The sequence below is a fragment of the Equus asinus genome, chromosome 25 (genome assembly GCF_041296235.1).
Source record: "Equus asinus isolate D_3611 breed Donkey chromosome 25, EquAss-T2T_v2, whole genome shotgun sequence".
Lineage (NCBI taxonomy): Eukaryota > Metazoa > Chordata > Mammalia > Perissodactyla > Equidae > Equus > Equus asinus.
Window position 1 is genome coordinate 23,723,539 of NC_091814.1, and position 14,536 is coordinate 23,738,074.

Consider the following 14,536-nt stretch of genomic DNA (forward strand, 5'->3'; position numbering starts at 1 on the left):
TTGGTCTGGCTGTTCTGTCACCTTCGGGCTTGTGGGGTAGGGGACAAAGACAGGCAAAGGGTGCCTGGGATGCAGAAAGCAGGGGCAGAGGCAAGACAAAGTCCTTTATTAGAAAATATATCAAAATCCCAGCCCCCTGAGCCAGGTCCAGAAGAGGGAGCTACTCCAGCACTGGCAGAAAGTACCCAGGGAGGGGCTTCCTTCAACAAACACACTTCCTGGGAACCATAAATAGAATAAATATTCACAGAGGTCCCTGGAGAAGCCAGATCACTCTTCTCTCCATTGAAGAGGAAGGGACTTGGGGTCCAGCCCTGCTCCTGCCCCAGCGGCAAGGGACTCCCAGGAGTCGTCACATAAAATCATGACATCAAGATTCACAGTCATAAGCCCTGGCAGGTGACCCTAGAAAGAGGGACCCCCAGGCCTAGAGGAGCCCAGCTCCAGTCCAGCAGTGAGGAGAAGCCCCTGCCCCCAGCACAGCACTAGAGTTCAATTTCCCCACATCCCTCTGAGAGCAGTGAGGAGCTGAGGGTGGGGAGAATACAACCCCTCTGATTCAGTTGCATGATTAAGGATGGCAGGAAGGAGGAGTCAGTGTGAACCATGGGGGTCTGTGTGGTTGGCAGTAGGCAGAGGACCAGGCCTGGCTGGGGGCCGACGCTGCAGCATCTCTTGACGGAAGGCCTGGGAGGAACCAGGTGGGTAACGGGGACCAGAGAGAGTCCGGGGACCCCGAGGGTCAGTACCAATGTCTGCCGTGATGTTGGTATAGAGAGGGCCCAGCTCTCGAGCCAGCAATCGGTAGGTCAGTGAGTTCATCCCATCTTGCGTCCAGGAATTCTGGGTACGGACCAGGAGGTCAAATCTGAGGGTTAGAGGTTGGAGACTAAGACCCAGAAAGGAACAGGAATCTAAGGACCTTTAGGAGCTTCCTAGCTAGGATGCAGAACCGCAAGGATCCAGTAACAATTCCCAGGCAGTCCTCCCTTCCTACCTGTGGGGATTTTCCTCGTTGCCCTTATCTCCTCGGTGCTTCACCATCTTATAGTGTCCCACAGATGCAGGGGGGCGAGAGATCTTCATCCCAGCGAGGCGTACCCTATGGGAAAAGTGAGGGCACCTTGGACGATCCAGAGTGGAGCAAAGCTGCTGACAGGTGAGCAAGAAGAACTAAGGCCAGCAAGGAGGGCATTGCATGTTTCTGTACACAAAGAGCAACTATTACTAGTTAGGCAAAAATGTGCCACGTACTGGAAGGGGAGAGAAAGTCAAACAGAAGGAAATGGCTGAAGAGAATGTGAAAGCTGGATGTATCCAAATCCTCAGGGCCTGGTGCCAGGCACCCTGGGGCCTTTAAACAATTGCAGAGGTAGGTCTGCACCTCCCACCTTCATTTCCTAACCGGCTCCCAGAGCTGCCCTTGCAGTCTGGGAAGGACAGGGAGAGGAGCCATTTTGTCAAAAGGATAGGACAAGCCTGGGAGTTGCAGACCCAAGCTCAGCAATTATTTAGAATAGTGGCTGAGCTGCCTCAACCCCACTGCTTGGCAGCCTCCCCACCCCCACCTCCACCCCCCAGTGTTAAGAAAAGGGTGGGACCAGGTGATTAGGGCCTGGAAAGAAACAAATCCCAACTCTGACTCAGAAGCAAGAAGTGAAGCTGGCCTGGGAAGCTATTGAAAGAGTACATACATTTAGAAATTGCTGGGCATTTTATACACATACAGAGGACCAGAATCCACAGAGAAGTCATCCCAAAGGACACAGGGAGAGAGGAGACAATGGATCCAGCATATCAAGCCCAAATATTCACACCACACCACAGATATGAAATTGGGTCAGCTGAGGCTGAAGGTCAAAATGTTTCTCATGCTAAAAATGAGTTGGCATCATGACAATGGCACAGGGTTTTAAAAAAAGTGATTCTGGGCTATTTGGAGCAGAGCCCCTCCTCCCCCAGCCCCACAGGAAGTGGTCTGGATGCAATCCTAGCAGAAGGCAGGACTAAACTATCTCTCAGCTCCTTTCCAGCTCTGGAATCCCATGACATTATAGCCTATTGATCTTATCCTCTCTCCCAGGAACATAATTTACCAGATGTGGGAGACTGGAGGATGATAGAATGGGGGGCAGCATGCAAAGCCTGACCTGGGTAGACTGAAAAGACTAAGGAAGAGGAATGGGCACAGTGCAGGACCAGGGAACTAAAGGTTAGTGTTAAAAGGCTATGGCCAGCGGTGGTCTCAGAGGACAGGAGTTTAGGCTGGGGTGAAGGAGGGAGGTGGTAACAGGAAGTCTGACCTGGTAGCAATGTCGTCATCTTCACCACCCCAACCCCAGTATTCATTGGGGAAGCCATTCATCTTCAGGTACTGGTCAGGAGTGAGTGCTGAGACCCCTCCAAAGTACTGGGGGTACGGGAGGCTAGGGAGAGAAAGATCCTTGAATTCCACAAGTCTTCTGGGGAGACACGCCTACCCACAATCCCCTTGGCTCTCCTCCTTCCAATGGATGGTGGGTTTCCCTGCTTCCCAGCATCCTCTCATGCCCTCTACCTGTATCCAAACTTGTTCATGGCAACAGCAACATGCCGGGGTCCCCGGGGATCGCACACATAGAGGTTGTGGTCATTCTCTGGCAGGAGGTCCACATCATGCAAGAACAGGCAGTCCCACTCTTCATCACGCAGGGCCTCCCGCACCCCAACATTCAGCAGCTTTGCCCTGTTAAATGTTCCATTTCCAGCCTGGAAGATAATAACGGAAGAGGACCGGACTATGTCTGTAGGTAGCATGGAGAAGAGGGGTCAGAAGTATAAAAGAGAAAAGAGGGAAACCAAAGTGGGTCATAGGGCAAGGAGAATCAAGAGAAAGACAAACTATCTTTTATTTTTTCATTCAACAATTTTTTTTTGAGCATCAGTATGTGCCTGATACTTACACACTGCTGTTTAGCATTTAATCCTGACAACAACCATGGGAAACAGGTATATACTAGTTACCTTTCTTTGCTTCATTTTAGGGGGTTAAGTATCTTGCTCAAGGTCACTTATGGGACAAATGACAGAACTAGAATTTTAGCCCAAATCTGTCCAATTCCAAATTTGCACAATTCCAAATTCAACAAAGGGAAGATCATGGGTGGGTACAGACTGGGAATACCCTAAAGAGAGTAACAAGTTGGCAGAGCAGTGCCAGGTGCTTTCCCACACTCTATAGGCTGACTTAAAATTATTCCAGGGACCCACTATATGAAGAGTGGAGTGGCATTTACTTGAAGTTTCCTTACGAAAAAGAAAGCGGAGTTGGGATCAGGGGTACCTGGTGGATGACATAGATGCCATAAGCAAGCTGCTGGCGCTGCAAGAAGGGGTGCAGGTGGTAGAGCAGCAGGCGCAGGTGGTGCTCCCGGCCCCGGTGGGGCACAATGATGGCTGTTCGGGAGCGGGGCTCACACCCTGCGGGGCGGTACCGGCCCCCCAGTTCCACTCGAGGATTTCTCTCCACAATCTCTGCCAGCGACGGCACTGGACTAAAGGACACGGACACAGGACCCACTGTTGGGAAGGAATGGCAAGGTCAGGGGTTAGAAGGGCAAGGAGAAAAAGGACCACCAGGGCCTGGGGACACCTCTAGCCCCCACAATCTGGTTCTAGGGCTCAGCTCCCCTAAGGGCTCACTCAGAATTTTCAGAGCCTTGAGTTCACCATCATTGGGGCAGCTTTGCAAAGCCTGGAAGATGCAGGCTCCTTAACTTGGCCTACCTTTGTATTTTAGGGTTCCATAACTCTCTCTACAGGGTTGGAAGCTGTAGTTAGAGGATGGAGAGAACAGAAAGACTTCCAATTAACTAACTAAACCAGGGCTCATCTACAAAGGAAGCAATTCTTAGCCCAAGGCAGGAAGAGCTCATAAATGGGTAGGCAATAGAAAGTTGTAGCTCAATCCAAGAGCCCAATCTAAACTCTAAATTCAGAGTCCATTCTATCTCAAACTCAGCCCATCTTCCAATTACATTAACCTCCTGTTCTAAGTCCCACTCCTGCCACACTATGCCTGCCCAAGCCTCCCTGCTCCCAGACCTCAGCCTTCCGTTCACTTCCTCCTTCCTTCTGCACTCACCTAAGAGAGGAGATCGTTCTGGACAGTAGGGTAGACCTTGAGGAGCTAGAGGGCCCCCTGGGGCAACAGGGGCACCAGGCAGGTGACTGAGGTTACTGTAGACATCGTGGGGATGCGAATAGTCAAATGTCGGCCCCTGCTCTCGGCCAAATAGGGCACTGAGGCTTCGGAAGCCCCCCAGTGACAGGTACATCATGACGGCCAGCTGGGAGCCCACAAGCAGGGCCAGTGTACAGGGCCTCTCCAACAGCCTCCGCAACATCCTGGGGGGAGGTCTGAGGAGGGAGAGAGGAAAGTTCTGGGGGTGGGCAGGAAGAGATCAAGCCAGCAGAGAAATCATCAGGGAGGGATGAAGGTGGTGCCGGGGTAAAGAGGAAAAAGAAGCAAAGAATAAAGTCACAGAAGGGAGCACACAGGTGTCTGGTCATGCAAGAAAAATAAATAGAATGTGACCACCAGCAGCCCTACCACCTGTCACTTCCAGCCCAAGTTTCACCCTCCTCCGCCCCCTCTCCAAACCACTCCTGCATCTACTCTCAGTTCCCACCCCCAAGAATGCTTACATCATTCAGGTCCCATGTCCATTTCAGGAGTCTCTGGAGAACTTCCCTTCCAGTTCTAGAGGGAGAGAGAGACTCACCTGGGTTCAAGCTGTCTTGTTCTGGATCATGCGGGCTTCAGGAGGTCCCGGGGGGACAGAGATGTGAGGCATTATCTAAAATTGGAAACATCACAGAAGACAGAGAAAGGATCCATCCAGCGCTGCAACAGCGATCCTGGGACCAGCTGGAACAGAAGCGATCAAGGATAACCAGCCACCCTCTATGGGGCAGAGATCAGGATCAGGGTGAAGCCGGTTTCCCAGCAAGGGAAGTGAGGGAAAGTGTTGGAAAGAAAAGAGCGGGGGTGTGGGGGGAGATGCTAGGTCCCTGGCTCCTCCCGGGGCCACCCTGGAGTGTCAGGTTCACTCCGAACTTAACCATCCCCCACTCCAACAGGACCAACCTGTTTGGGGACTGGGGACAGGGCAGCTAGCGGAGACATTATGTCTGCCAGGGGGCGAGGGAGTCATGACAGGACTGTGGAGTGGCCTCAAGAGAACCCAGGGCGGAGTAGGAAACAGGCTCCTTTCCGTTCTTCTCGTGCTTGAGAGCTAGCTCCGCAGGTGCAGGGAGCGTGACCACCTGGGAGCTGCACGCAAACAGCCCTGGAGCGCGGCGGGGAGTAGGGTGGGGGTGGCGTCCTCTACCTTTTCTACCCTTCCCCAGTCCTAGAGGGGGTGGGGAGGAGGGTTACAGCTAGAGGGAAATAGGAAAACGGAGGGCTGGGCAGAACCTGTCGGGAGTACCTGGGCTAGCTCACCTAGAGGGGCGTGGTCAGCGCTCTGCAGCGGGTGACAGCCCGGTTCTTTCGGAGCACCCCCATTCCACCCCAACCTCCTCTTGCGTTTGCCCTACCTTGCAACGTGAGCCCACCCGGCCTCTGTCCAGACTTCCACCTGGGATCCCCTGCCTGCTCAGGCTTGTCTTCAACCTTTACCCAAAACTTCTCATCCTCCCAATCGCCCGAACCTTTCTCCCGGCCCCTCACCCCACCAACCCCAGCCCACGTACCTGTTCTTCTGCTTCCAGTCGTCACCGCCACCCCGACAGCCGGGCAGGCATCGCTGCCGCCATCTTGGAAGCGGGCGCTGCGTGGGCGGGGCCTCGCGTCACGGGGCGGGGCCTCGGGTGGAGCCGCCGGGGCGGGCGGAGCGCAGGGTCTGGACAGCCCCGGCCCGGAGGCGCGTGCCGGAGTGCGGCCGGGCGGGGCTCGGAGGAGGCTGGGCCGCGGGCAGCGGGCCGCCACGGCCTCGACCCTTCAGGCAACCTGCGCGGGGGTTCATCCCCACGGGACCGACTCCTAGGGAGATTCCATTTCCCACCGCGCAGTCTTGTAAAAACAGCAGCTCAAACCAGGACTTTCCTTTGGGCTGAGACTGACCGAAAGGCCGGTGGGACAGTTTCTGGCGCGACCGAAGGCCTCCCTATATCCCCGGGCTAGGCTGAGCTCCTTTACCGGGTCAGTGGCGCCCCTTGCAACTAAGTGCCACTTAGTATCAAAATTGTTTCTTGCTCAGGGTGAGTCATAGTTGACTGCTCTGGCGCATTTTTGTATCCCATGGTATCCCGCAGGCCTTGAAATAGAAACAGTTAATAAAGCAAGGAAACATTGAGTGTGGAGGGAAGGGCAGGGTCTGCTTTAATGTAAAAATGTGTTTTCCCAGATATGAGAGTAAAATGGACATTCCATTAATATGCAATATGTTTATCTTGTGGCTTCCACTACCCCCTTAGCATATTGTGTTCCTTAGAAGCAGATGTTCACACTGAGGAAACTTGAATAACTCACAATGTCTGTCTCAAAAAGCTCATGGTCTTGTGTGCTTGTACGGGAGGGAGGGAGGGAGGGTTACAAAAAATATAGTGGGATAAATATGATAGCCCAGAAATTGCACCTCATTCTCACGTGGAGAATCTGGAAAGCCTTCCGAGAAGAAGTGATGGCTAATGGGAAACCTGAAGGACTTGTCTATAGTACATCCTTCTGCTTTATAAGATCTTGTTTCAGTGGGAGATATTTTACAACCCTATGTAGGAAACTGATAGACATGCAAATTTCAGTCCTGTCTGATAGAGGTTCAATTAAACCCCTACTGGCTACCTTGTGGAAAAAGGTTTTTGCCTCCATTGTCATATTCATTTCTGCATTCCTGATCTGTAAATGTGTCTGTTTTTTAGATATTCTTTTGAACCAGTAATAACGTCTTCTGGTTCCTCACAAGTTAAACAAAATCTGTAACACGTGTTCATTTTTATATGGGTATTGACAAAATCTCTCCTTGACCAAACTTTAGACAGGCTCCTCTGAGCCCTCTTATCAATAGGGCTCGTCCTTGGGCCCCTAGCCACTTTTAGCTAGAATCCTGCTAAGTCATTTTAGTGAGAATCCCCCACCCTTAATATCTGATCACCTTGGCCTGCCTTCAGCAAGAATCCTAAGTCCTAAGAATTTCCCTACCCATAGGGGCTGGGCCCGTGGCCAAGTGGTTAAGTTCGCGCGCTCCGCTTCCCGGCCCAGGGTGTCGCTGGTTCGGATCCTGGGCTCGGCAGGCGTGTGGGGCGCTGACTCAGCATAGCTTGATGAGTGTTGCCATGTCCACGCCCCACATGCCACAACTAAAACATACAACTATGTACTGGGGAGCTTTGGGGAGAAAAAGAAGAAGGAAAAAAAAGATTGGCAGCAGTTGTTAGCTCAGGTGCCAATCTTTAAAAAAAAAAAAAATTCCCTACCCTTGATGTAATTTTCCATCCACTGACTCTCTCATTTTGCTCATTGGCTATAAATATCTACTTGTTCATACTGTATTCAGAGTTGAGCCCAATTTCTTTCCAATTGGGATAGTCTTGACACTTATGGCAATAGTCCCAAATGAAGTCTTCCTTGCCATTTTAACAAGGGTCAGAATAATTTTTCCTTTAACAGTGTGAGAGTCATAGTTTTATCTTTTTCTGAAAATTATATTTCAACAGATGAATAGTGTTCTGGGCAGAGAAAACGATAAGGACAAAAGTCTGGAAAGGAGGAAGAAATTAAGGAGTTTGGGAAATCAAAAATGGATCAGTAAGGCTGGACAATAGAGTGAAGGGAATAGCGAGAGTTGAGACTGGAGAGGTAAATAGGTGCCAGATAATGAAAGACTCCATAAATTACATTGAAAGAGTTTGAGTTTTATCCTGAGGGCAAGAGGAAGGCATTAAAGTACTCTAAACAGAGAGTGCTACACTCAGAACTTTAGGAAGTTAACTCTGGTGGAAATGTGGAGCATTGATTGAAGTGGTCAAGACTGGAAGTGGGGACACCATTTAACGTGTTACTGCAGAAATTCAGAAGTGAGATGGAGCTAATGCAAAATAAGGTGATATCAGTGGGACTAGAGGGTAGAGGATGTCTTTGAGAATTTTTAGGAGACAAAAAGGATTTGGTGACTGCCTGGATGTGCCAAGTCAGGGAGTTAGAGGACTCCAAGATGACCCCCAGATTTCTCTCTCTTTTGTTTCTTCTCCCCAAAGCCCCAGCACATAATTGTATATCCTAGTTGTGAGTCATTCTAGCTCTTCTATGTGGGATGCCACCTCAGCATGGCTTAGTGAGTGGTGCGTAGGTCCATGCCTAGGATCCAAACCAGCGCACCCTGGGCCACCAAAGCGGAGGGTGCAAACTTAGCCACTTGGCCAGGGGACCGGCCCCACCTCCAGATTTCTAAGGTGGACCACTGGGTGAATGGTGGCACCATTTAATGAGAAACAAAACTTAGAAAAGGTACATTTGGGGGAAAATGATAGAGATGACAAGTAAACTTTGGACTTAGTGAGTTTGAGGTAACTGTGGAGGCTCAAAATGAGATAATACTGGGTTTAAGTACAATGCCAGCTTTGAATTCCATTGGCTGTGTGATGTTCAGCAATACGCTTTCTGGGTTTCATCTGTAAAATGAACCCCATCTTAAAGGGTTTTGTGATAATTAGTGAGAACTATGGAAAAGTGACAGCAGACAGCAGATATTCAATACATCTGAATTTTAAGGACAAAGTAGGAGCTGAGTAAAAGCCCTGATTTTTCTTTCTTTTTTTTTTTTTTTTAAGATTTTATTTTATTCCTTTTCCTCCCCAAAGCCCCCGGTACATAGTTGTATATTCTTAGTTGTGGGTCCTTCTAGCTGTGGCATGTGGGGTGCTGCCTCAGCATGGCTCGATGAGCGGTACCATGTCCACACCCAGGATCTGAACCAGCAAACCCCAGGCCGCCGAAGCTGAAAGTGCGAACTTAACCGATACGCCACTGGGTCAGCCCCTTTTTTTTTTTTTTAATGCTTTTTTATTTTATTTTATTTTATTTTTGAGGAAGATTAGCCCTGAGCTAATTGCTGCCAATCCTCCTCTTTTTTGCTGAGGAAGACTGGCCCTGAGCTAACATCCATGCCCATCTTCCTCTACTTTATACGTGGGATGCCTACCACAGCATGGTGTGCCAAGTGGTGCCATGTCCACACTGGGATCTGAACCGGCAAACCCTGTGCCACCTAAGTGGAATGCGCACACTTAACCACTGCGCCACTGGGCCGGCCCCCTGATTTTTCTTAAGGAGTTCACTGTGTAGTGGAAAAGATAGACTTATACAGATAATTGAAATGCGGTTCTCCTAGAGGACCCTTCCTCTACGCTCCCATGGTATTCTGTTTTTGTAAAACCGGCCTTCACCTTCTATTCCCCCACCCCCCCCCCACCCCATCTACCATCTTCTGATAATTCCCCTACATTCATTTGTAAATTCCCGGTTTTCAAGAACCTTCACCTCGACTCCATCTCACCCTGGCCACACCCTGGACTTAGTCATCACCTAGAACTGCCAAATTTCTGAAAACTTAAATTCTAGTATGCTGGTTTTCACCACAACATCCTGTCTTTCTACATTCTGAATAAAACTTGGGGCCCCTAGCGGCCAAGTCATGACACACAACACAACAGAAGAAAGCCAGTCTAGTAACCAAAAACTAATTTAAAATAATTTAAATCTCTATTTTGTTTCTGAAGGAAACATCAGATGCATGGGGCAGGGCAGAGTGGAGAAGGAGCACATTTTAACACACAGGCCAATATCTTTAAAATCCTCTCTCTCGCATTCAATGTTTTCCACCTAGATGGTAGCTTCTCCCCAGAACTATCCCTTCCAACTCTACTCAGCTCCTTACAGTATTATTCTCCAGCTCCAAGTCTGTTCTCTTTACTTTACTTTTGTTTTGCATAACAGAGAAGGGCCCTGGAGCTGACCTAGCAAGCTGAAATCTTTTTTTAAATTTTTTTTGAGGAAGATTAGCCCTGAGCTAATTACTGCCAATCCACCTCTTTTTGCTGAGGAAGACTGGCCCTGAGCTAACGTCCATGCCCATCTTCCTCTACTTTATACGTGGGATGCCTACCACAGCATGGCTTTTGCCAAGCGGTGCCATGTCCGCACCCGGGATCCGAACCAGCAAACCCCGGGCTGCCAAGAATTGGAACGTGCGAACTTAACCACTGTGCCGCCGGGCCAGCCCTGAAATTCTCTACTCCTCCACATCACCCTACTCTCCAGGGGATCCCTACAGTTTTACAGTTTACTTCTAGAAGTGGAGGCAGACACCTCCTTCAGGAACACTTCTGTGACCCCATATTCTGTGCTAGGTACCCCTTCTTCACCATGGCATCTATCACACAGGTCTGGATTTTCTTTTTCTTTCTTCTTCTTCTTTTTTTTTTTTTTAAGAAAGATTAGCCCTGAACTAACATCTGCTGCCAATCCTCCTCTTTTTTGCTGAGGAAGATTGGCCCTGAGCTAACATCCATGCCCATCTTCATCTACTTTTTTATATATGGGACGCCTGCCACAGCATGGCCTGACAAGCGTTGTGTAGGTCCACACCCAGGATCCGAACCAGTGAACCCTGGGCCACCGAAGCGGAAAGTGCAAACTCAACCGCTGTGCCACCGGGCCAGCTCCACACAGGTCTGGAATTTTTGTAAGGTAAGCCTTTCTCAGCCACCAGACTGTGAACTCTCAGAGGACAGGGACCATGTCTTCCCTTTTATCATCCCCTGAATGTAATCCAGACCTTTTGCACAGACTCTACAAAATAGCCCATCTTAGATCTGACCTAGACTGTTCCTTGGTATAATTATTTTCTCATGCTAATGCAAGAGTGGGAAGGGGATAAAGGAAGAGATTTGAGAAAAAGAGAATCAGCATGTGTCAACACTTACTAGAAGCCAGACATAGGGCCAAGTATTTACATCATTATATTCTTAAGTTGTGACAGCCTCTCATAAGGCAGGTAGTAATATACCCATTTTACAGATAAAGAAACTGAAGCTCACAGAGATCAAGTAATTTAAGACCACATTACATGTAAGTAGCAAAGCTTAGATTCAGTCTGACTCTGAAAATCTGTGTCCTTTCCAGATGCTGTGAGAGTGTGATTTGATTCCAATTTGTAACCTAATGGCTTATTTATTAAACAAATAAATGGAATAAACAGTCAATTCTAATTGGGAAATTAGGTCAATTAATATATTTTCCTCAGACTCATTTTCAGGCCAAAATTCTTAGCTTCTCAATGCTTATTTGCATCTACATTATCAATGTGCTAGCGTATCTCTATGAAGTTGGACATGTATATGTCAATGTGTGTCACTGTGTGTGTACTTGTATGTTACTGGGTTTGTAGGGCCTGTTGCTAGTTTCCCAAAGACTGTGTGGGATGCCTTAAATCTACTTCCTCCTCTCCCTTTCCTTCCTCAGGCTACTTAAGTACTCTGGGCCTGTCCCCATATAAGGTCCTGCCTGGGGAAATTGTTCAGTATTACCGCTCCCTCCTTCCCCTCACCCGCCTCTTTCTGAGCATTTTTAGAACTGGTGGTTTTTCCCAGCTGTCAGCTGGTTACCCTTGCTGCCAATGATTTTGGCTTCCCCCCAGCAACAGTCAATGGGGAAGGTATTCAATTGGTTCAGAAGCAACCTCTTAGCCAATAAAATGTTAATACATTGAATTCCATTTTCTTCCCTCCCCCACAAGCCCTGACCAATGAGATGCTGATTTTGTCACTTACTGTCAATCTGCTATTTTAGAAAACAAAATACCGTAACACTATATGGAGATTAAAGGAGTGGGGCTAGCGATGGAGTAGAAGTGTAAATGAGTAGCCCATTCCACAACACACTTCAGAAACCCTGGCTCTCCCACCCCCACTGCCAAAATAGTGGTTGGACAAATGCCCAGATTTCCTCTGCTCTAACCACAGAGTCACAGAATCTCAGAGGCAGAGAGACCTTAAAGAAATTGGCCCAACTCACAGTTGTTGCTTCAACCTCCTCCCCTACTTCAAATACACATGCACAACACTTGCCATCCCATAAAAAGGTAGTCTAAACTCTACTTGAACTTCTCCAGGGACAGGGCACTCACTCCCTCGGCAGTCACTGGTTCATCTTTCTCCAGCTCATCATTTTTCCCTCTTTTTGCCTCTAAGACCAGAGCAGATACTTGAACTGTCTCAGTGCCTCCTTCCTTCTCCTCCTGCTGGTACACCACACCCCAGCTCAGCAATAAGTAGGCAGACTGGGGAGACAAGGGAGACAGAGCTCATCCTGGCTCTTGTAGGGAAGTATGCACTCCCCACATCCATAGCAAGAACTTATTGGACCCTTGACTTCAGGATATTAGGCAGAGCCTAGAGCCTGGGCCTGGGAAGAGTGATATGGGGAAGAACATTCCTAAAACGGGTCAGGCCTTGCCCAGGATTGGGAGCCAGGATGCCCATCACTTCTCTTTGAGGAGCTAGTTCTTTCTCTCCTCCTACTTCCAGTATGCCTCCGCCCACCCACCCACCCACCCACCCAATCACAGATGTGGCCTCTAAGCTCAGTCCCTTTCTGGGAAAAACTTCTTTAGGTTAGTCAGAATGCTACTCAGTGAATAAAGAGCTTCCTCTTAAAATAACGCGTATGAAAGTGACATACAAAGTGTGAATTACCACGAGCACTAAGGAAAGGTAAGAAGGGCTATCACGATGACCTGTTCCTCAGGGCCCAGCCCAAGACTCACCCTCCAGAACCCTCATAGCCCATTAACCCGAGGCTCGGTCTCTGCCTGGTTCATTTTGCCCTTATCATACAGTTCTTTGTACTATCCCACTGTTCCTCTCAGTGGAGGTATAGTATGCAACCTTCCTCGGAAACGCAATGAGCTTCTTTGGTCATATGTTGTTTGTGTTTGTACCTTACATCTACTTAGCACAGAGCTCTGCTTACCAGACCATGAGTTCATAGAATTAAGGTCTGTAAACATGTTATTGGTGGTCCAGTTTTCCTAACTAGATGAAACAGTTGAAGATCACTCTGGCCTTGTCCTACTCTCCTGTTTCTACCCCCTCCAGCCTGGTTGGTAGGAGGACAGGAGGAAGGGCCAGGGCCAAGCACAGCAGTGGTGGCCATGCATCCCGGAGAAAGGAGAGGGGGACAGCCTTGTTCTAGTTGCTGCTGCGGGAGTAGGCACCGTGCTGGGTGGCGTAGAATACAGGGCAGTGAGTAAGGCACTGCCTGGTGCAGAACTTGATCAGCAAAGCCCAGCCCCAGCAAACACAACACATAGAACCGCCACAACATCCACGTCCTGCCTCAACCCCCTAGTTCCAGCTCCACATCCCAAGCAGTGTTTGGGAGCCCAGCCAGGTTCTGCAATGGCAGAGTGAAGCACCACTAGTTCCCCTACTCTCCCCTCTGCCACTCCCACCTCAGGGGCTTCTTTACCTCCTTGTTCGTCTCTCACCTCCACATTCAGTACCTTCCCCAGTCCCTAGCAGTCCCGGAACTGCCACTCAAGACTCTAAATTCTTGCAGGGTTCACCTGCTCCGCATTCCCAACCCCTTTCCCTCCATGACACACTCAGGGCTGCCCAAGTTCTTTCTTAAGCAAAGTCACCTGCTCATAAGGAAAAGCAGACCTGTTTCTAGTACTGGACTGGCCTTCAGGTGTTCTGCCACCATTGAACATCTGGCTCCCCCTCACCTCTGATCCTTCTCCATTCTTCCTACCCTCCTGACTATCCCCTACCAAACTGTGTCCTGTTCCTCTTATTAAATTCCATTCTAGGGCCAGCCCCAGTGGCCTAGGGGTTAAGTCTGGCACACCCCACCTCTGGGGCCCAGGTTCGGTTCCTGGGTGTGGACCTACACCACTCATCTGTCAGTGGCCACGCTGTGGCAACTCACATACAAAAAGAGGAAGATTGGCAATGGATGTTAGCTCAGGGCAAAGCTTCCTCAACAAAAAAACCCAAAAAACAAAAAACAAAAAAACATCCATTCTAATCTCACATCTTCAAAGAATTCTGCTGGGTTTGCACTGGCTGATTCTGGGAATCCTGTCCCAGGCACTCAGTTGTCATACGGGTAACTCGTCCCATGGACACAGCCTTTACTATTTTGAAAATATTGTAACATTTGTTCCCAGAATACCCTGTGGGAACAGGCATTATTAGCCCTCTTGCACATATGAGCAACCTAAGGCTCAGCATCAGTGACTTCCTAACACTACTAGCTAATAAGATGCTGAACCCCAACTCAAATTCAGACCCAGTGGCTCCCACTTGAGTGATCTTCCTACCACAGCAGCTCCCCCAGAGCCCTCGACTACCACTAAGCTCTCACCACTAAGCTGCTTGTTTGTGTTGGAGCAGTTGTTCTTGTCATGTCTGCACCTTCAAGCTCTTATCAGTTGTGCTGTAGCCAAGTGTTTATCATGTCTCAGGAGCCTCCATGATCAGGAGCCTCCAG

At 49.2% G+C, this 14,536-nt stretch overlaps 1 protein-coding gene across 9 annotated transcripts; it reads right to left on the reverse strand.

Moving 5' to 3' along the window:
* Positions 1-91: 91 nt before the first annotated feature.
* Positions 92-5,852, reverse strand: B4GALT3 (beta-1,4-galactosyltransferase 3). 9 transcript variants are annotated; one of them, XM_070498115.1, is made up of 9 exons: positions 5,737-5,838; positions 5,129-5,393; positions 4,764-4,838; positions 4,124-4,398; positions 3,323-3,558; positions 2,558-2,748; positions 2,304-2,426; positions 998-1,102; positions 92-868 (listed from the first exon to the last, which is right to left on the reverse strand). In XM_070498115.1, the coding sequence occupies exons 4-9, from the start codon at positions 4,383-4,385 to the stop codon at positions 595-597; spliced, it is 1,191 nt and encodes a 396-aa protein (XP_070354216.1). In that variant the 5' UTR covers positions 4,386-4,398; positions 4,764-4,838; positions 5,129-5,393; positions 5,737-5,838; the 3' UTR covers positions 92-594. The 9 variants fall into 9 exon arrangements, with proteins under 9 accessions (XP_070354216.1, XP_044613611.1, XP_070354215.1 ...); XM_044757676.2 differs by having other exon boundaries at positions 4,764-4,909; XM_070498114.1 differs by having other exon boundaries at positions 4,124-4,421; positions 4,764-4,909.
* Positions 5,853-14,536: the final 8,684 nt, after the last annotated feature.

Bases quoted from the DNA above. Each gene is read 5' to 3' on its own strand.
- B4GALT3 (XM_014835481.3), bottom strand. From the start codon at position 4,385: ATGTTGCGGAGGCTGTTGGAGAGGCCCTGTACACTGGCCCTGCTTGTG. The intron at 2,749-3,322 runs GTACCCCTGATC...ATTATCTTCCAG, and splicing joins GCATCTATGTCATCCACCAG to GCTGGAAATGGAACATTTAA. The intron at 2,427-2,557 runs GTAGAGGGCATG...TTCTCTCCCTAG, and splicing joins ATGAACAAGTTTGGATACAG to CCTCCCGTACCCCCAGTACT.